This window comes from Schistocerca cancellata, chromosome 8, assembly GCF_023864275.1.
Source record: "Schistocerca cancellata isolate TAMUIC-IGC-003103 chromosome 8, iqSchCanc2.1, whole genome shotgun sequence".
NCBI classification, from domain to species: domain Eukaryota; kingdom Metazoa; phylum Arthropoda; class Insecta; order Orthoptera; family Acrididae; genus Schistocerca; species Schistocerca cancellata.
In genome coordinates, this window is record NC_064633.1 from 440495848 (window position 1) to 440518935 (window position 23088).

The 23088-nt window shown below is 40.9% G+C and overlaps 1 protein-coding gene across 3 annotated transcripts in view; it reads right to left on the reverse strand.

The window, feature by feature from the left end:
* LOC126095318 (uncharacterized) overlaps window positions 1-23088 on the reverse strand; it is a 156460-nt gene that overhangs the window by 48552 nt on the left and 84820 nt on the right. For all 3 annotated transcript variants that reach the window (XR_007521956.1, XM_049910122.1, XM_049910123.1), the window contains one exon: window positions 4506-4672. Coding sequence is in view for 2 of the 3 variants with exons in the window: in XM_049910122.1 (XP_049766079.1) it covers window positions 4506-4672 (167 nt within the window). In the remaining variant the exon portion in view is untranslated. The remainder of the gene's footprint in view (window positions 1-4505; window positions 4673-23088) is intronic.

Consider the following 23088-nt stretch of genomic DNA (forward strand, 5'->3'; position numbering starts at 1 on the left):
TTACAGCCCTGGAAAGGTAGAAACTGAAACAACATGTCCAGTCATGGCATTACTGCCTCAGTCAATTTGGATTCTGACTGAACATTGTAAAAACTGTGTACTAAGAAACAGTTTCTACTCCTGGGACACTAAGTCTCAGAACAAAATTTAAAGAAGGTTGACACACACTGATATCTTGTGTTCCATTAACTTGGTGGCAGAATCCATAGCAATGAAAGAGGCAGAAATTAAAGTAGCCTCAGTGTGATGATGGAAGCTTACTACGGTACTGTGTGACAAACTAATTCCAAAATACACACGACACTCATTCATCCTCTAACACTTATGCTACAGAAATGCATATGCTACATAGGAGAATGGTTGTTTCCTAATTCATCAAATCTTCAACACTGAGAGTGACTGATTTCCACTTTATTTTTGCTGTTGCTCTGTGGGTTGTTCTTGCTTATCTCCTCGCCTTTTGTTATTAGTTCTTTGTTGGAGTGCAAACTTAACAGTTCAGTTTAAATATAATACCAGTGGTTCATATGAAATTAATACGGATCATGCATATTATTTACAACCTTTTGTACATTCTTACTTGAAAGTTTAAATGGCAATGTGGATGAAAAAGCAACATAAGCCTATCCTATGCACTACATTACCTGACCATTTGACAGTTTTCCTGAACGTTATTCATTCTGTAAAAAAATACGATGGAGAAGACTTCCACATATCATCTTAGGAATTGATTAGGAACTAGCCTCGAATACTTACTTGTTATGAGTTTTGTCAACAAAATTTCAGCAGTAGTTAAGTTTTAAAATCTACGTCATTCTTTTATCTAAAATAAAGAGTGGGAACTATTTTGACTATAACGTTAAAAATCACAAATTTTATTTAAATTAATTATTTATGCTACTGACCAAGGAGTCAATATTTTGTTCACAATTTCACTTTAACCTTGTTTGGAACAAGCAACGCAATGTGTATGATTCTGCTGAACAACTATTGTAAATTTACGTTATGCTGAATAAAATAATACTATTTTCTTTTAATAAAGCCAAAAATAATTTTTAAAAGCATGCTGAGGACAATGTGAACTACCATTTTCACAATTTAGGGGATCATACAATCCGTGTCTCCATCTACTGAAATTGATGCTAATACAAAGAATAATTTTAGTTGAATAAGTGGGATACCCCCCCCCCCCCCCCCTGAACCATGGACCTTGCCGTTGGTGGGGCGGCTTGCGTGCCTCAGCGATACAGATAGCCGTACCGTAGGTACAACCACAACGGAGGGGTATCTGTTGAGAGGCCAGACAAACGTGTGGTTCCTGAAGAGGGGCAGCAGCCTTTTCAGTAGTTGCAAGGGCAACAGTCTGGATGATTGACTGATCTGGCCTTGTAACAATAACCAAAACGGCCTTGCTGTGCTGGTACTGCGAACGGCTGAAAGCAAGGGGAAACTACGGCCGTAATTTTTCCCGAGGGCATGCAGCTTTACTGTATGATTAAATGATGATGGCGTACTCTTGGGTAAAATATTCCGGAGGTAAAATAGCCCCCATTCGGATCTCCGGGCGGGGACTGCTCAAGAGGATGTCGTTATCAGGAGAAAGAAAACTGGCGTTCTACGGATCGGAGCGTGGAATGTCAGATCCCTTAATCGGGCAGGTAGGTTAGAAAATTTAAAAAGGGAAATGGATAGGTTAAAGTTAGATATAGTGGGAATTAGTGAAGTTCGGTGGCAGGAGGAACAAGACTTCTGGTCAGGTGACTACAGGGTTATAAACACAAAGTCAAATAGGGGTAATGCAGGAGTAGGTTTAATAATGAATAGGAAAATAGGAATGCGGGTAAGCTACTACAAACAGCATAGTGAACGCATTATTGTGGCCAAGATAGATACGAAGCCCACACCTACTACAGTAGTACAAGTTTATATGCCCACTAGCTCTGCAGATGACGAAGAAATTGAAGAAATGTATGATGAAATAAAAGAAATTATTCAGATAGTGAAGGGAGACGAAAATGTAATAGTCATGGGTGACTGGAATTCGAGTGTAGGAAAAGGGAGAGAAGGAAACGTAGTAGGTGAATATGGATTGGGCCTAAGAAATGAAAGAGGAAGCCGCCTGGTAGAATTTTGCACAGAGCACAACTTAATCATAGCTAACACTTGGTTTAAGAATCATGATAGAAGGTTGTATACATGGAAGAACCTTGGAGATACGAAAAGGTATCAGATAGATTATATAATGGTAAGACAGAGATTTAGGAACCAGGTTTGAAATTGTAAGACATTCCAGGGGCAGATGTGGACTCTGACCACAATCTATTGGTTATGAACTGTAGATTAAAACTGAAGAAACTGCAAAAAGGTGGGAATTTAAGGAGATGGGACCTGGATAAACTGAAAGAACCAGAGGTTGTACAGAGTTACAGGGAGAGCATAAGGGAACAATTGACAGGAATGGGGGAAAGAAATACAGTAGAAGAAGAATGGGTAGCTTTGAGGGATGAAGTAGTGAAGGCAGCAGAGGATCAAGTAGGTAAAAAGACAAGGGCTAGTAGAAATCCTTGGGTAACAGGAGAAATATTGAATTTAATTGATGAAAGGAGAAAATATAAAAATGCAGTAAATGAAGCAGGCAAAAAGGAATACAAACGTCTCAAAAATGAGATCGACAGGAAGTGCAAAATGGCTAAGCAGGGATGGCTAGAGGACAAATGTAAGGATGTAGAGGCTTATCTCACTAGGGGTAAGATAGATACTGCCTACAGGAAAATTAAAGAGACCTTTGGAGATAAGAGAACCACTTGTATGAACATCAAGAGCTCAGATGGAAACCCAGTTCTAAGCAAAGAAGGGAAAGCAGAAAGGTGGAAGGAGTATATAGAGGGTCTATACAAGGGCGATGCAATTGAGGACAATATTATGGAAATTGAAGAGTATGTAGATGAAGATGAAATGGGAGATACGATACTGCGTGAAGAGTTTGACAGAGCACTGAAAGACCTGAGTCGAAACAAAGCCCCCGGAGTAGACAACATTCCATTGGAACTATTGACGGCCTTGGGGGAGCCAGTCCTGACAAAACTCTACCATCTGGTGAGCAAGATGTATGAAACAGGCGAAATACCCTCAGACTTCAAGAAGAATATAATAATTCCAATCCCAAAGAAAGCAGGTGTTGACAAGATGTGAAAATTACCGAACAATCAGTTTAATAAGCCACAGCTGCAAAGTACTAACACGAATTCTTTACAGACGAATGGAAAAACTAGTAGAAGCCGACCTCGGGGAAGATCAGTTTGGATTCCGTAGAAATATTGGAACACGTGAGGCAATACTGACCTTACGACTTATCTTAGAAGAAAGATTAAGGAAAGGCAAACCTACGTTTCTAGCATTTGTAGACTTAGAGAAAGCTTTTGACAATGTTGACTGGAATACTCTCTTTCAAATTCTAAAGGTGGCAGGGGTAAAATACAAGGAGCGAAAGGCTATTTACAATTTGTACAGAAAGCAGATGGCAGTTATAAGAATCGAAGGGCATGAAAGGGAAGCAGTGGTTGGGAAGGGAGTGAGGCAGGGTTGTAGCCTCTCCCTGATGTTATTCAATCTGTATATTGAGCAAGCAGTAAAGGAAACCAAAGAAAAATTCGGAGTAGGTATTAAAATGCATGGAGAAGAAATAAAGACTTTGAGGTTCGCTGATGACATTGTGATTCTGTCAGAGACAGCAAAGGACCTGGAAGAGCAGCTGAACGGAATGGACAGTCTCTCGAAAGGAGGATATAAGATGAACATCAACAAAAGCAAAACGAGGATAAAGGACTGTAGTCGAATTAATTCGGGTGATGCTGTGAGAATTAGATTAGGAAATGAGGAGTTTTGCTATTTGGGGAGCAAAATAACTGATGAAGGTCGAAGCAGAGAGGATTTAAAATGTAGACTGGCAATGGCAAGGAAAGCGTTTCTGAAGAAGAGAAATTTGTTAACATCGAGTATAGATTTAAGTGTCAGGAAGTCATTTCTGAAAGTATTTGTATGGAGTGTAGCCATGTATGGAAGTGAAACATGGACGGTAAATAGTTTGGACAAGAAGAGAATAGAAGCTTTTGAAATGTGGTGCTACAGAAGAATGCTGAAGATTAGATGGGTAGATCACATAACTAATGAGGAAGTATTGAGTAGGATTGGGGAGAAGAGAAGTTTGTGGCACAACTTGACCAGAAGAAGGGATCGGTTGGTAGGACATGTTCTGAGGCATCAAGGGATCACCAATTTAGTATTGGAGGGCAGCGTGGAGGGTAAAAATCGTAGGGGAAGACCAAGAGATGAATACACTAAGCAGATTCAAAAGGATGTAGGTTGCAGTAGGTACTGGGAGATGATGAAGCTTGCACAGGATAGAGTAGCATGGAGAGCTGCATCAAACCAGTCACAGGACTGAAGACCACAACAACAACAAAAGTGGGATAAGAAACACAGTATGAAACTGTAACATTGCTTACATAAGCTGCAGCTTGCACACTTCCAGTTCCCTCTCCCTTGAGCCCAGCTGAGCTGCCATCTTCTCTCTTTCCAGGTTTTTCAGCTGCAGTTCTGCTGTTTGTTTCTCTAGCTCTTTCACAGTTTCTTTTAATCGAGACTCCAATGCTTCTTGTTTTTTCAACAAATCCTGCCAAACACAGAAAAAAACAATCATTTTCTTTCAATTCCAAACTAAGAAAAGCTATTTATGGTTTCTATGTGGAAATTAAAATGAGATTAATGAAAACTACTTAAAACTGTAAACATGAAAGTTGTTTTTAAATCTACCGAAAAAAGTCTATTTAACTTAAACCACAAACATTGTTCCCTGAATTGATTGTGACCCTTTGGTTCTGAGCCGAGTGAAGGGAGTGAATCAGGCTTCGAAGGTTCTGTGATAATCTAGGTTATGACTTCCTGCACTTGTGCTACAGGGTTGAGAACTATAGGGTTCTCCTAAATCGGTCAGCTGCGCACTACTTATCAGAGGCTGCTATTCAGTTAGCTGACTGTGCGTGAGGTGCAGACAATGGTTTTTTTATATTAGGCAACTCTCCATTCAATCCAGATAACGACTGCTGTAGGAAGCCCAGAAGTAACAGCGTAAGATCGAAAAACATGCCTCCCACAGGTGACAGTATTAAAATCCTTAGAAAGCTGGTTGAAACTTGAATTTGATATTGGTGAGATTTTTGGGGAAAATTTAAGTGTATATTGAAAGGATAGGCATATGGGAAACGAAGGTGGTGTATTGTTTCAGCAGACAAACTCCGATCCACTGAGATAGAAATTGAAGGTGCAAGTGAGATTGTTTGGGCAAGACTCAGTATCAGGGTGAGCACAAAATGATAATTGGATCCTTCTATCACCCACCATATTCATCTCCTGATGTAACCAAAAACGTCCAATCATGCTGTAATTATTGGTGGATACTTTAATGATCCAATAGTTAACTGGGAAAATTACAGTTTTATTAGTGGTGGGCATGATAAGACATCCCGTGATACTTTACTAAAAGCCTTCTCTGAAAACTACCTGGAACAGATAGTTAGGAACCACACTGACGATGGAAATACATTGGATCTAATGGTAACAGATAGACCTGACGTCTTTGAGGATGTCCACATTGAAATTGGTATCTGTGACCATGACAAGGTTGTGGCAACAAAGATTATGAATGTACAAAGGACAACTAAAACAAGCAGATAGATATTATGTTCAGTAAATTGGATAAAAAATCAGTAGTGTCATATCTCAGTAAGAAACTTGAAACTTTTCAACACAGGACAGATGCATTTAGAGCAACTCTGGCTCAAGTTTGAAAGAATAGTTGACCAAGCACTTGATAGAAATGTGACTAGTAGAACAACCCATACTGGGAGGGGACCTTCAATGTATATAGTCACTGTAAAGAAAATTCTAAAGAAACAGAGATTATTGCATAATAGACGTAAAACAAAGCATGGGGCTTGGGGTAGAGAGATGCTGAACAAAACACATTTGGCTGTCAAGAGAGCAATACATGATGCTCTCAATGACAACTGTAGCAGAATATTGTGAAATGATATTTCACAAAACCCATAGAAATTCTGGCCGTATGTATACGCTATTAGTGGCACCAAAGGTAAAATCCAGTCCCTAACCAATGAAACATGAACTGAAATTGAGGGTAGCAAAACAAAAGGTGAAATGCTTAACTCCATTTTCAAAAGTTCCTTTACAAAGGAAAACCAAAGGAGAATTGCCCAAATTTAATCCTTGCACCACTGAAAAGATGAATGAAATAAGTATTAGTGTCAACGGTGCTGAGAGACAGCTGATATTGTTAAAACTGAACAAACCTGCAGGGCCTAATGGAATCTCTGTAAGATTTAATACTGAATGTGTGGCTGAGCTAGCCCCTCTTCTAACTATAATCTATTGTAGATCCCTCTAACAAAAAACCGTGCCCAGCTCCTGGAACAAAGCACAGGTCACACCCATCTACAAGAAGGGTAGTACAAATGTCCTATAAAATTACTGCCCAGTATCCTTGACATCGATTTTTTGTACAATCTTAGAACATATTCTGAGCTCAAACAGAATGAGGTATATTGAACAGAATGTCCTCCTAATGCAAACCACTATGGATTCTGAAAACATCGATCATGTGAAACCCAACAACACTTTTCTCACATGACATTCTGAAAGCTTTGGATCACAGCAAGGTCGGGACAGTGTTTATTGTCAAAAGCACAATCATATGAGATACCAAGTGAAATTTGTGACTGAACTGAGAGTTTTTTTGGTAGGGAGGGCACATCATGTTATCTTGGATAGTGTGTTATTGTCAGATGTAGAAGTAACTTCAGATGTGCCTCAGGGAAGTGTGTTGGGACCCTTGCTGTCCATGCTGCACATTTGCAGACAATATTAATAGTAACCTCACACTTTTTGCAGATGATACAGTTATCTATAATGAAGTACTACCTGAAAGAAGCTGCATAAATACTCAGTCAGATCTTGATAAGATTTCAAAGTGGTGCAAAGATTGGCCACTTTCTTTAATGTTCACAAACACACTTCACAACATGAAAAAGCATAGTATCCTATGACTATAATATCACTGAGTGACTGCTGGTATTGGCCAGCTCATACAAATACTTTGGTATAGCACTTTGTAGGGATCAGTCTACAGAGGAGATTGCTAGCAAATCACTCGTGCGACCAGTTCTAGAATACTGTTCAAGTGTGTGGGACCTGTACCAGGTATGACTAACAGGGAATATTGAACATATACAGAGAAGGGCAGCAGAATGGTCACAGGTTTGTTTGGCCTATAGGACGGTGTCACAGAGGTACTGAAGGAGCTTAACTGGAAGACTCTTCAAGATAGAATGAAATTATCTTGACAGCTAATACCAAAGTTTCAAGAACCACCTTTATGGAGTTAGAAAGGAAAAAAAAAATTTTTAATGTTTTTGGATTTTTATCTCATTGTAAAATTTGCAATTTTCTGAATAAAATGATTTATTTTTATATATATATTATAAACTCACATGGGAAGTATATTATTTTTTAAATATAATCTACACTGGATGAAAATGTTAAAATTTTTATGTGCATTACTTCAAGATCTAATAAAGTCGGTAATTTTTATACAGAAGGCTGTGGGCTGCTGTGTCATAAAGGTTAAGTGTTTGTATTGGACATGTCCAGAAGAGGATGGGCATCACGTTGAGGAAGTTGAAACAGAGCTTGAGAGACAAGAAACTTCCTGATGGTAAAACCATAAGAGGCAGGCTGACAGACAAAATGATTGATGAACTACAGCAGTATTATGGGATGGCCATTAGAAATAATACTGAATGTTTGTTGAAAATGAAGCAGGCAGTACAGGCTACCTTCTTCCACAGACTGTCAACTGATGAAAAACCAGTACACCACCTTTGTCCTCCTGGACTTGATTCATGTGCACTTACCATAATGCCCAGTACTCAAACAGTTCATACAGCCATAGGCATTCCATTCCAGCAGCAGTCATGGAGATCATAAAACCTATTTACAAAGCCCTGACAAATCATGAATTACTGAGGAAGTGTCTGCATGGTCAGACTGAAAATCCCAATGAGTCGTTCGGTAATCTTATATGGACTCGCTTACGAAAAAAATGTTTTTTTTGGAATGAAGACACTAAGATTGGAGGAGGGTTCAGTGATGCTGTTATTGCTTTTAATGATGGCAACATTGGTAGGGTGAAAGTGCTACAGCATATGGGAATTAATCCTGGAGCAAACTGGTTCAGAGAACTTGAACGGAAGGACAAGGTTCGCATTGATAAAACAGAGTTTGCAGCACAGTTAGCCACTAAGGAGTCCAGAAAGACGAAAAAACTTGGAAAAAGATCAAGATGATGATATACAGTATGGTACAGGGTGCTTCTGAGTGACTAAAAGTAAAAAATTAAGCATATATTAAGTGAGTTACAGTCCTTTAAGACTTTAGAAGCAGTTTCTGAAAATTTACATTTTCTGTTGCATTTTTCCCTAAATCTCAGAAACCACTTCGGGCACAGTATTCAAATTTTCAGGGAGTAATAACATACATATCCTGAGTCTACTGAACTAAAAGAAGAACATAATGTTATGTATAATTAAAATTATTTATGAAAATGTACAAAAAGTACACAAAATTTTAACTGTGTAATTAAAAGATTGTGTTTCCTAAAGCAGTGGCTGAAATACAATTACTGTAGTTCAGCAGACACAGAACATACAGCCTAATGTCCTCTGAAAGTTTCATGTCAATGGCTACAGTGGTGGTTCCTGAAATACAGGGAAGCCAAGTCACTAAATTTAACACCGTCGGGATAGGATGTTCCAACACACCTTAAATGATGACTCTAGTGATATACCACAATCCCCTATGTGTTACTCACATAGGGATAATGAGGAAAATATTAGAGTACCTTCATTGCTAACAAACTTTTGCCATCTAGCGCAAATTTTCTATGCCAGATTGATACAAATAAATTGGTTTTTGAGCAAAATATCTGGAGGTGACTTTTGGATATCAACATTTTCAAATTTTTTGCCACCTAGAACATGTTGTAGTGATCGGAATAAATAGAAATCCGAAGGCACAATATCAGGTGAGTATGGTACATGAGGCAATACCTCCCACCTCAATTCAATAATTTTTTCTAGGTTTCATCTTGAAAAACACCTTTCCTGTTGACAATTACTGAGTAGTTTTCAAATAAAGATAGATTTACTCCAGCCAATTGTTCACAGCAAAGACCTGCATTCACAGTCTGTCCAGGTTTCAGCTCTACAGATTTGTTCGGAGAGAGCCACTGACTTTTGCATTTTGGATTATAATTGAGGACCCATTTTCCATCACCGGTGATAAGGCAATCACAAAGTGCTTCTTTATTGTGCCCCTGAAGCAATAACTTGCATGTGATTGATGAGTTAGCTTTGTTTGTCTTTACCAGTCTGTTCGTAAATTTTTTCGGACAGTTGACCAAGGTTGGTTAAGAGTGTTGGACAGTTCCTTGTTTGTCTGACACATATTTGCTTCCACTTCCGCTCTTAACATGTCACTGTCTAAAGTTATTGGTCTTCCTGATCGATACAAGCTACAAAGATCAAAATTACCAGATCTTGACTTAGGAAACCTCCCTTGGCATTCATGGATGCCTAACACACTTGAATAAATGTCACAAATGTTTTTGGTAGTAATTAATGCATTATTATCCTTGTGAAACTCAAAAAGCAGAAGCATACAATGCCGGATATGTGTGAGGGTTGACTGAAAGTAATGCCTCCACCTCTGTAACTCTTCAACGGTTGACAGCAATGGTGAGTGGCAGGTACTGGCTTGTTCCATAGCCTCTTCTCTACAGCTCCAGCTGGAGGGAAGCCTTAGTATTAAACAGTTGTTTTGTTACAGTGTAAAGTATGGAACCCTGTGCAGACTGTCATCAATGCTATTTAAGCAACATGCAGTCATTGAATTCCTGACAGCAGAAGGTGTCACCCCAAAGGAGATTCATCAGAGAATGAAAGCAGTTTATGGTGATTGAGCACATGTGAGTAGTGTGCATCGTTGGGTGAGTAAGTTTAAAGATGGGAACATCTGACCTGCGTGACAAACAAAGAGTTGGGTGTCCTGTGAGAGCAACCCCCAAGTTCCATACGCAAAATGTTGACAGATTGATTCAAGACGATCATTGTATCACTCAGAGAGAAACTGCAAGCACAATCAGCATTTCACAAGAACATGTGGGTCACATTATTGCTTTGCTTAGCTATCAGAAGATCTGTGCATGATGGGTACCCCACAGCAGAACTTCAGAGAATGAATCTCACCATCATACAGCATCCTCCATACAGTCCAGATCTAGCACCATCTGACTTCCATCTGTTCCCGATAATGAAAGACGATGTGTGGAGACATCATTATGCTTCTGATGAAGACGTTGAGAGAACTGTGAGACTGTGGTTGCAGAAACAGAGTGTCGACTTCTTCCGTGACGGCTTCCGAAAACTTGTTCATTGTTGGCAGAAATGTATCCAATCGGCTGGTGATTATGTGGAAAAGTGAATATTGGTAATTAAAGATCACATACTAAGGATTACTTCTGAGTTTGATTTACTAAAAATATTCAAACCCAATTAATGAATGTGGAGGCATTACTTTTCATTCAACCCTCGTACCTCTTCTGATATTTAGCTGGCCTTTTCCTCACAAAAAAAGAGGAAGAGGAAGAAGAGGAAATAAATCTAATTATTTATGAGTTAACAAGTCACTCTAACCATAAAAGGTCTTTGGCACAAGTTTGAACTACACACAGATCATAATGATATTATTTTCAAATGGTAGAGCACAGCAATCAGTTGTCCTTTTCTTGCAGGTTTTATTCAGAAAATCTAGACTTTTGAGTCTTGAACGAACTGTGACAGAAGCCCAAAAAACAGGGGACTGACGTACTAGAATGTGCACTGATGCTACGAAACGTTGCATTGGTAATGGCTAGGCACTAGCCGAAATCTAGATTTGCTGAGTAAAGCCTGCAATAAAAGGACAACTGATTGTTGTGCTCTATCATTTGAGTCGTATCACAGTCAGTGAATGCACCAACATTCCTAATGGAAGGTAACTTGACAATGATATTAACCAAGCGAAGAATGATATATTTTTGGATCAATCACTTTTTGGATTTTTCGTGTGGTCTGGAAATGGAAATTCAGAGAGGTTGTTAGAACAGCAGCTGTATGCACTTCAAATAATCATTAAACTGAATTCTGTGTATGATAAGTTTGGCACCACACTGGAAATAAATACAGAAAATACATCAGCAATCTGTGTAATTGACATCCAGTGCGGAAACTGTGTATAGCCTGGTGCAAGGACTGTTGCCATATACCTTATGAGCCAGGCGCCTGAGATGACAAAACACTAGCCACAGCTTCCCATATGTCGCTTCAGTGTTAACAACGTGTGCCAACATCTTAAAGCGGTATCAGTGCACCCTTCATAATGGATGGTGAGATCCTCAAGACTGTGATTGGTTTGCTCTTTGACCTTTGAATATAACTTCTCCCATTAGGGTTGTGCTTGGACTTAGACTGTGATGATTTTTGTCTCATGACTTGCCTGCCTTAGCCTATAATCAGTTTATCTGTTTTCAGATTTACAATGACACATTTATCTCATGTGTTTGTAGAGAATTGTATGCATGGATAAATACTGAGTGCTGTCTATAGAAATTACCATGTAAACACAGGTTTCTAAAATGGCCACTCATTCATTTGTTCGTTCATGTTCCATGGAGCCTATGATAAAGGAGATTCTTCAGGAAGATGGAATTGATCACTGTATATATTAAAAGGAGTACTAAATGGATAAAACTGTAAAATTACAAGGAGACAATATCCAGACAATATTCACACAATGAGTCAAAAGTCTATTATTTCCCATACACACATTATGAGGAGAAAAAAATATACCTAGCTTTTCAACCTGTTAATGACTTATCAGGCAGGAAAGAGAGCAGTGTTTAGGAAGGAGAGGAAGGTCAGTCAGAACCTATGTTGAGAGAAACCCGTCAGTTATTAGGATGAGGGGAGAGAAAGGTCTACACCAGGGCCGGCTAGAAATTCTGCACGCGTGCGGTGCTCCTGCACATGTGCAACTTCGGGGTCACAGCGTGCACGTCGCAGCCGTCAGCGTTCATGTAGTGCATGTTTCTACACACAGATGTCGCTTTATCCACTTGCTGAGATACTCTGTATCGGCGCATTCTAGTGCTCTTTCCACAGCTTGCAAGCCAACCATGGGAAGGTATTTTGCATATTAAACATTTAAAATACTGTCACAGTCTACTCATAGAGACGTCTACTTTTATGTTAACAGTTTAACCCAGTAAGACAAGTAATACAGTTAACAACCGTGGGTTTTTATTAAGGCAGCTTGACTGACGGCACATAAATACGCGTAATTTTTTTGATCTAGTATTTAAGAAAGAGAGCACCTAGCAACTTCCAACGAACCTTAGTCATGAGTTCAAATAACATTAAACCAATGCAAGGTTTCCTATAACTAATTCTCGGTGCCCTCAGTTACACCCTCATAATTTCTGTCTCACTGACCTCTGAACAGAATGACAACCGCAGACCTACCGATGATCACCTGTACCATTATTGCTATATCTTTCATCAGTTCCGTCTGAAATCTGCATAATAACCGTCAATAAGATGAACGTTATGTTTTATCGACTTCAGCTGAGCGTAGCCCTTCACACATTTTAAAAAAAAAAAAAACAACCTTAAATGTAAGTATACAACAATCGGTTTAATGACCAATTTTCCTGATAATAATGTAACATGGAGCAGAATGAGGCAATAATGCAAAGTTAGTAAACAATAATTTTTAATTATGAAAGGAATAAATCCAAACACATTTATCACTGGTCATGAGAAATGATATACACTCCTGGAAATTGAAATAAGAACACCGTGAATTCATTGTCCCAGGAAGGGGAAACTTTATTGACACATTCCTGGAGTCAGATACATCACATGATCACACTGACAGAACCACAGGCACATAGACACAGGCAACAGAGCATGCACAATGTCGGCACTAGTACAGTGTATATCCACCTTTCGCAGCAATGCAGGCTGCTATTCTCCCATGGAGACGATCGTAGAGATGCTGGATGTAGTCCTGTGGAACGGCTTGCCATGCCATTTCCACCTGGCGCCTCAGTTGGACCAGCGTTCGTGCTGGACGTGCAGACCGCGTGAGACGACGCTTCATCCAGTCCCAAACATGCTCAATGGGGGACAGATCCGGAGATCTTGCTGGCCAGGGTAGTTGACTTACACCTTCTAGAGCACGTTGGGTGGCACAGGATACATGCGGACGTGCATTGTCCTGTTGGAACAGCAAGTTCCCTTGCCGGTCTAGGAATGGTAGAACGATGGGTTCGATGACGGTTTGGATGTACCGTGCACTATTCAGTGTCCCCTCGACGATCACCAGTGGTGTACCGCCAGTGTAGGAGATCGCTCCCCACACCATGATGCCGGGTGTTGGCCCTGTGTGCCTCGGTCGTATGCAATCCTGATTGTGGTGCTCACCTGCACGGCGCCAAACACGCATACGACCATCATTGGCACCAAGGCAGAAGCGACTCTCATCGCTGAAGACGACACGTCTCCATTCGTCCCTCCATTCACGCCTGTCGTGATACCACTGGAGGCGGGCTGCACGATGTTGGGGCGTGAGCGGAAGACGGCCTAACGGTGTGCGGGACCGTAGCCCAGCTTCATGGAGACGGTTGCGAATGGTCCTCGCCAATACCCCAGGAGCAACAGTGTCCCTAATTTTCTGGGAAGTGGCGGTGCGGTCCCCTACGGCACTGCGTAGGATCCTACGGTCTTGGCGTGCATCCGTGCGTCGCTGCGGTCCGGTCCCAGGTCGACGGGCACGTGCACCTTCCGCCGACCACTGGCGACAACATCGATGTACTGTGGAGACCTCACGCCCCACGTGTTGAGCAATTCGGCGGTACGTCCACCTGGTCTCCCGCATGCCCACTATACGCCCTCGCTCAAAGTCCGTCAACTGCACATACGGTTCACGTCCACGCTGTCGCGGCATGCTACCAGTGTTAAAGACTGCGATGGAGCTCCGTATGCCACGGCAAACTGGCTGACACTGACGGCGGCGGTGCACAAATGCTGCGCAGCTAGCGCCATTCGACGGCCAACACCGCGGTTCTTGGTGTGTCCGCTGTGCCGTGCGTGTGATCATTGCTTGTACAGCCCTCTCGCAGTGTCCGGAGCAAGTATGGTGTGTCTGACACACCGGTGTCAATGTGTTCTTTTTTCCATTTCCAGGAGTGTAGTTAATATTGGGCACAAATGCACGGCTCATTGACAAACGCAAACAGTTGCGGGAGATTTTCATCACTGATGCTTGATCGAAACGACTGAGAACATAGATCTCCCGTCCTTTACTTTTTCACAGTACCTGACATTTCTCAGTACTTCTCTGTTAAGGTTACGGTCACCAGGGGTAAACGAGACTGGGTATGTTGTGCTCTTGCTTGTACCACATAAACAGGGAAGAGGAGCCGACGCCGTTCATTTAGGACACATGTCTAATAACAGATGTCGCTGTCGCACATGTGCAGCACTTCCGCACGTCTGCACACTGTGCAGCGTTTGGCCGGCCCTGGTCTACACTTACCTCTATACTCTACATGTCACCTTATAGTGTGCTGCAGGAGGTACTTTGTGTACCAGTGTCACTTCCCCCTTTTTCTGTTCCAGTTGCTTACAGTTTGTGGGAAGAATGATTGCTGGTAAGCCTCCATGTCGGCTTGAATCTTTTTAATTTTATCTTCACGGTCTTTTCACGAGATATATGGGGGGAGGAGGGGGGTTTATGGGCGCTCAACATCGAGGTCATCAGCGGCGAGATATATGCAGGAGGAAGTAATGCATTGGTTGATTGTTCTAGGAATGTACACTCTCAGAATGTTAACAATAGTGATGCAAAACACATCTCTTGCAGCATCTGCCACTGGAGCTGGCTGAGCATCTCTGTCACATTTTCGTGCTTACTAAATAAATTTGCTGCTCTTCTTCAGATTTTTTTCTATTTCCTCTATCAATCCATACCATACTGGTGAGCAAAATTCACATATTGATCGAATGATTACAAACTACTTCCTTTGCTGATGCACTACATTTCTTGAGGATTCTTCCAATCAATTTCTGTCTGGCATCTGTCTTACCTGTGGTTACTTTTATGTGGTCACTCCACTTCAAATCACTCTGTATGCTCCTAGATATTTTATAGAGTAAACTGCTATCAGTATTGTTCTGCAATTTTGTAATCACACAACAAAGGATCTTTCTGTCTACATATTCGCAATATGTTACATTTGTTCATGTCGGGGGTCAATCGTCACTCCCTACACCAAGTGTCAATCCTCTGCAGGTCTTCCCACATTTCTCTACAATTTTCTAGCATTGTGACTTTTCTGTGTACAACAGCATAATCCGCAAAAAGACTCAGGGAACTTTCAAAGTTATCTACTAGGTCATTTACGTATATTGTGAAAAGTAACGGTCATTTAACTTTTACATATGAAGACTTCTCTCTGTTTAGAATGACAAGCTGCTTTCTGTTTGCTAGAAACTCTTCAGTCCAGTCACACTGTTGGTCTTATATTCCATACATTTGTATTTTGTTCATTAGGCAGCAGTGCGGAACTGCATCAAATGCTGTCCGGAAGTTTGGGCACCTGTACCTACTGCTTTCTGTCTCTCATGGATGAACACAATGAGCTGGGTTTTACACAATCGTTATTTTCAGAACACATGTTGCTACAGAGGAGATTTTTGGTCTCCAGAAATGCCGTCATAATATGTCAGCGTAAAACAGTTCCAAAATTCTACAACATACTGATGCCAGAGATACTGATATATAATTTTGTGCATCTGTTCAAGAAGAGAGGTAAGACTTTTTGCATGCTGTGTTTAGAATCAAACTTATATCCTGCCAGGTCCAGAGGACTTTTCTCTGTTGAGTGATTTTGTTGTTTTTCTATCCATTGGTCACTTATTTGGTTGTCTGTCATTTTGTCATTCGTGCAACAATTTAAAGGAGGAACTACAGTTTGATCTTCCTCTTGAAACAGTTTTGGTAAAGGCTGTTAGTGTTTTGGCCTTTTCTGTGTCATTCTCTGTTTATGCACCATTATGGTCACAGTGTGTTTGGACACACGGCTACGCTCTATTTACCGATTTAACGTAAGAGCATAACTTGTTAGGATTTTCTGTCATATTAGTAAATAGAGTTTTACTTTTGTATTTGTTGATTCCTTACACTAATTTTAGCTTCATTTAATTTTTGTTTATATGTGAAGCTTTGGCTGTATTTAAATTTGCAGTGAAGCTATCTCTGTTTTCCTAGCAGCTTCCTAGCATGGATGTCAATCCATGGTGGGTCTTTCCATCCTTCACAATTTTGCTTGGAACATACTTGACTAAAGTGTATTGTATGGTGCTCTCGAAGTTTGTCAACTGGTGCTTAACACAGTGCCGGGGATGAAATTTTCATGATGACCTATAGGTATTCTGAAATCTGTCTCTTGCTAAATGGAAATACCTTCCTGCCTTTCTTTGTGGTTCTATTTACAGCCATGTTTAGTGATGCTGTAACAGCCTTTTGGTAAATGATTCCTGTTCTGTCCTAACAGTTGAAAAGTTTGGATCTGTTTGTCGCCAGCAGGTCTAAGATGTTATCTTCACAAGACGGTTCTCTGATTAACTGCTCAAGGTAATTTTGGCATAAAGCACTTAGAATGATTTCAAATGATTCTCTGTCCCTACTACTTGCCATAATCACTTGAGTCTCCCAGTCTATAGCTGGCAAGTTAAAATCTCCATTTGAAACTATAACGTGATCAAGAAATTTACACGACAAGCTCTCCAAGTTTCCTCTCAATTATTCTGCCAATACTGCTGGAGGCAGGGGATCTGTATAAGCATCCGATGACTATTTTTGATCCATATTTAACACTTATTTTTTACTTCTAGATACTCCACAGGCCACCACACGGTGTGTGGTCGAGGGTATCCTGTACCACTACTAGTCATTTCCTTTCCTGTCCACTCGCAAATAGAGCAAGGGAAAAACAACTATCTATATGCCCCTGTATGAACTCTCATTTCTAAAATTGTATGTTTGTTGTCCTTAAGCACGATGTTTGTTGGCAGCAGTAGAATCATTCGACAGTCAGCTTCTCTAAATTTTATCAACAGCGTTTCTTGAAAAGAATGTTACCTTCCCTCCAGGGGTTCCCATTTCAGTTCCCGAAGCATTTCCACAACACTTACGTGTTGTTCGAAACTACTGGTAACACATCTAGCAGCCCACCTCTGAACTGCTTTCATGTCTTCCTTCAATCCCAAACACTCAAGCAGTACTCAAGAATTTTACAGATGAACCACTCTTTCCTAAAATCCTCCCAATAACCCGAAGTCGACCACTCACTTTCCCTACCTCAGTTCTCACATGCTCTTTCCATTTCATATCGCTTTGCAACATTATGCCCAGATATTTAAATGACTGTCGAACAGGACACTAGTAATACAGTAACCAAACATTACAGGTTCGTTCTTCCTAATCACCCACATTAACTTACATTTTTTCCACATTTAGAGCTAGCTGCCATTCATCATACAAACTACAAATTTTGTCTAAGTCATCTTGTATCTTCCTACAGTCACTCAACTTAGACAACTTACCATAGACCCCAGCATCATCAGCAAACAACTGCAAATTGCTGCCCACTCTGTCCACCAAATCATTTATGTATATAGAAAACAACAGCACTCCTATCACACTTCCCTGGAGCACTCCTAATGATACCCTTGTCTCTGATGAACAATCGCCATCAAGGACAAGATACTGGATTCTATTACTTAAGAAGTCTTCGAGCCACTCATATAAATGCGAACTTATTCAGTATGCTCGTACCTTTGCTAGCAGCCTGCAACGGGCCACCGTGTCAAACGCTTTCCAGAAATCTAGAAATATGGAATGTACCTGCTGCCCTTCATCCATAGTTCACAGTATATTGCTAGAGAAAAGGGCAAGTTGAGTTTCGCACCAGTGATGCTTTCTAAAACTATGCTGATTCATGGATATAAGCTGCTCAGCCTCAAGAAAGTTTATGTATTCGAACTGAGAATATGTCCCAGAATTCTGCAGCAAACCAAAATTAGGGACATTGGTCTGTAATTTTGCAGGTCCATTCTTTTACCCTTTGTATGTACCGGAGTCACCTGCCCTTTTTTCCAGTCACTTGGTATAGGACTCTTTGTAAAATTGAATCAGGATTCCATTCGGACCTAGTGATTTATTTGCTTTGAAATCTTTCAGTTGTTTCTCTACACCAGGCATGATTATTACTATGTCATCCACACGAGAATCTGTCCAATGGACAAATGATGGTATGTTTGTATGATTCTCCTGTGTGAACGACTTCTTGAATGTGAAATTTAAAACTTTGGCTTTTGTTTTGATATCTGTACCTGCCATACCAGACCGGCCAAGAAGGGACTGATTCGAAGCATTAGACCTGCTTAAAAATTTTACGTAGGATCAGAATTTCACACAAATTTCTTCGTGTTCTGAATATGTACTGATCTCACTAGATATTATTGTATTTTTTATTGCTGTAAACACGCTTCCTCCACTAGCATTCAACCTAACTTAGCGATTCCTATGAGGAAGGCTACTCTGTCTGCACTCAGCAACCTAACTTAGCGATTCCTATGAGGAAGGCTACTCTGCCTGCACTCAGGAATTTTCTAACCAAAAAAAAAAAAAAAAAAAACACACACACACACACACAGAGGACTGCAATTGATTCTGAGAATGATGCTGCAAAATGATAGCTCTGCTTGCATCTTGCAGGCAAGGCCGACTGTCTTCACCAAACCAGCTCACACTCAATCACTGCCGGCAGAGACTTCTATACATCTCAGATGAGATGCCTTCAAGAAGGCAAACAGAGTGGACATTGGCCTCTTTTGCTGATCCGCCCACTATTCTCCTAAGTGACTCCATCACCTGCCTAACACTGGAGCTCCCAATGACAAACAATCCGACTCTCTCAGCTTGTCTGGACCTCACAAGAAGATAGACCCCAGTCCCAACAGGTGAGGTGCCCCATGGTGGCTCAGACACATTTTCAAATATAATGGAATAGTGCCACCAGCACCCACTTTTGTCTTCCGCCTACAGATTCATGATTGTGTCACTATACGCCAATTACTTTCAGGGAACAAGCTCTGGTTTTTTTTATATGACATCGAAGGCAGTACTAATAAACAAAGTCACAAAATGAAAAGCACAAGCTGCTAAATGAACACTGACTCACTGAAGTCAAGCGCACAGCTCACAGGCAGACAGCGAAGATGAGAGGGGAGATATCAAAATGTGAACTGCTAACCACTACGCCAGTGAGAGAAGAAGATGAATTTGGAGGAGGAAGACAAAAAGAAGTGGAATGAACAGTGTAATTAAGGACGAAGAGGAAAGATGAAATACAGACTCTCTTTTTTTGAGGGGGCAGTGAGATAGATGAAAAAAAAAAAAAAAAAAAGAAAGATGGAGTGGCAAGGGTGGAGAGAGTGGGAGGAGAGAGCTTTTTTTTGGGGGGGGGAGAGGGATTGGGAGATTAAAACAGAGAAAGGAGGGGAAAATAAAAAAGAAATGGAGTAAAAATTTGGGTGAATAAGGAAATACTATCAGTGCAAAAAATGTGTAAAAACATAAATGGATGGATGAATGAATGAATGAATGAATGGAGGAAGTGGTTTGCCAAAGAGTTGAAGCTCAAAAAGGTGGTGGAATGTGAGAATATATTGGAGAGAAAGTTCCTGTCTCCAGAATTCATGGAAACTAGTGATGAATGGAAGGAACCAGATAGTTGTGTGGTGTAGCATGCATTCTGCCTCTTCACTGATGCAATAGAGAGTGCTCAGCAGCTGGGAACTGGTTGGCCCCAACGTGGACAGTTCTCTCTGTCCCATCAGGTATTCAACCAGTTTAGTGTTGGTTATTCCCATATAAAAAGCCATGGAGAGCACACATATTAGCTGGTAAACAACAACTGCGACTTCACATGCTGCTCTGTCACTGATACTCGTAACTATACTCATGTACAAATCTGAAAGCAGGATTTTCAGTGACATACAACACTTTGCACTGAAAGCATGTTTACTGCACAAGGCACAGCTGAAACACAACTGAGCTTCTGGATGGAGAGCTCAACTACTTATACAAACATAGAACATTCCAGAATATACAAATGTAAGATATTTCAAGAACCTTCAAGAAATGATAAATAATAAGTAACAAATAACTACTGGTGGGTAGGTTTGAACTTATAAGCCAGCCAGCGCTGCTAACTACTACACCACACTGTGTGCATCACATTTCACGGCACTGTTCCCTCTTCTGTTTTGGCAGTTCTCTTGGGGCTCACTACAGCAACCTGGATCTAGATCTTGGTTATGCTCCTGCCTGGTGGCACTGGCCGATCGTCATTTTCTTGTCATGCTGTCACTTCCTCTTTACTATCATAATCATCGAAACTTCACAATTGCTGAGTGGGTCTTCAGTTTCCTGGAACCTCCCATTGTTAACTGTGCCTCTGGACTGTAGTAGGCTTCCAAACGGAAGACATGAATGATTTGTCGGTGCTTCTGTCTTCTGATGGAAGGTCATGATCCTCGACTTTAGAAGTGACACCCGAAAAGCAACGAAGGGTATGATATGGCCTAAAGTAGTGCAGACAGTTTCTGCACCTGTGTAATAATCCATACCATATCTCCAGGGCTACATCTCACTGGTTGGTGCTTGGTGTTAAAGCACTCTTGGTCTTTCCCCTGGGCATCCAGGGTCCTTATGCGAGCCAGCTGCGTTGCTTCTTTGGCACTGGTCATGAGGTATTTCACATAGTCATTCTGAAATTGACCAGTTGAAACAGGAACAGTGAATCCAATGTTGTTCTGGCCTCACAATCGTGGAGCACAAAGAATGGTGTCAACTGCAGTGTCTTGTTTTGCTATGTTATATGCAAGTGTAACAATGGACAGCATTATATCTCAATCTCTCTGTTTGCGAGCTGTGGCTGTTGTTGTTGTTGTTGTTGTCTTCAGTCCTGAGACTGGTTTGATGCAGCTCTCCATGCTACTCTATACTCTATCCTGCGCAAGCTTCTTCATCTCCCAGTACCTACTACAACCTACATCCTTCTGAATCTGCTTAGTGTATTCATCTCTTGGTCTCTCCCTACGATTTTTACCCTCCACGCTGCCCTCCAATATTAAATTGGTGATCCCTTGATGCCTCAGAACATGTCCTACCAACCGATCCCTTCTTCTGGTCAAGTTGTGCCACAAACTTCTCTTCTCCCCAATCCTATTCGATACTTCCTCATTAGTTATGTGATCTACCCATCTAATCTTCAGCATTCTTCTGTAGCACCACATTTCAAAAGCTTCTATTCTCTTCTTGTCCAAACTATTTACCGTCCATGTTTCACTTCCATACATGGCTACACTCCATACAAATACTTTCAGAAATGACTTCCTGACACTTAAATCTATACTCGATGTTAACAAATTTCTCTTCTTCAGAAACGCTTTCCTTGCCATTGCCAGTCTACATTTTATATCCTCTCTACTTCGACCATCATCAGTTATTTTGCTCCCCAAATAGCAAAACTCCTTTACTACTTCAAGTGTCTCATTTCCTAATCTAATACCCTCAGCATCACCTGACTTAATTCGACTACATTCCATTATCCTCGTTTTGCTTTTGTTGATGTTCATCTTATATCCTCCCTTCAAGACACCATCCATTCCGTTCAACTGCTCTTCCAAGTCCTTTGCTGTCTCTGACAGAATTACAATGTCATCAGCGAACCTCAAAGTTTTTATTTCTTCTCCATGGATTTTAATACTTACTCCAAATTTTTCTTTTGTTTCCTTTACTGCTTGCTCAATATACAGATTGAATAACATTGGGGAGAGGTTGCAACCCTGTCTCACTCCCTTCCCAACCGCTGCTTCCCTCTCATGCCCCTCGACTCTTATAACTGCCATCTGGTTTCTGTACAAATTGTAAATAGCCTTTCGCTCCCTGTATTTTACCCCTGCCACCTTTAGAATTTGAAAGAGAGTATTCCAGTCAACATTGTCAAAAGCTTTCTCTAAGTCTACAAATGCTAGAAACGTGAGTTTGCCTTTCCTTAATCTTTCTTCTAAGATAAGTCGTAAGGTCAGTATCGCCTCATGTGTTCCAGTATTTCTACGGAATCCAAACTGATCTTCCCCGAGGTCGGCTTCTACTAGTTTTTCCATTCGTCTGTAAAGAATTCGTGTTAGTATTTTGCAGCTGTGGCTTATTAAACTGATTGTTCGGTAATTTTCACATCTGTCAACACCTGCTTTCTTTGGGATTGGAATGACTATATTCTTCTTGAAGTCTGAGGGTATTTCGACTGTTTCATACATCTTCCTCACCAGATGGTAGAGTTTTGTCAGGACTGGCTCTCCCAAGGCCGTCAGTAGTTCTACTGGAATGTTGTCTACTCCGGGGGCTTTGTTTCGACTCAGGTCTTTCAGTGCTCTGTCAAACTCTTCACGCAGTATTGTATCTCCCATTTCATCTTCATCTACATCCTCTTCCATTTCCATAATATTGTCCTCAAGTACATCGCCCTTGTATAGACCCTCTATATACTCCTTCCACCTTTCTGCTTTCCCTTCTTTGCTTAGAACTGGGTTTCCATCTGAGCTCTTGATGTTCATACAAGTGGTTCTCTTATCTCCAAAGGTCTCTCTAATTTTCCTGTAGGCAGTATCTATCTTACCCCTAGTGAGATAAGCCTCTACATCCTTACATTTGTCCTCTAGCCATCCCTGCTTAGCCATTCTGCACTTCCTGTCGATCTCATTTTTGAGACGTTTGTATTCCTTT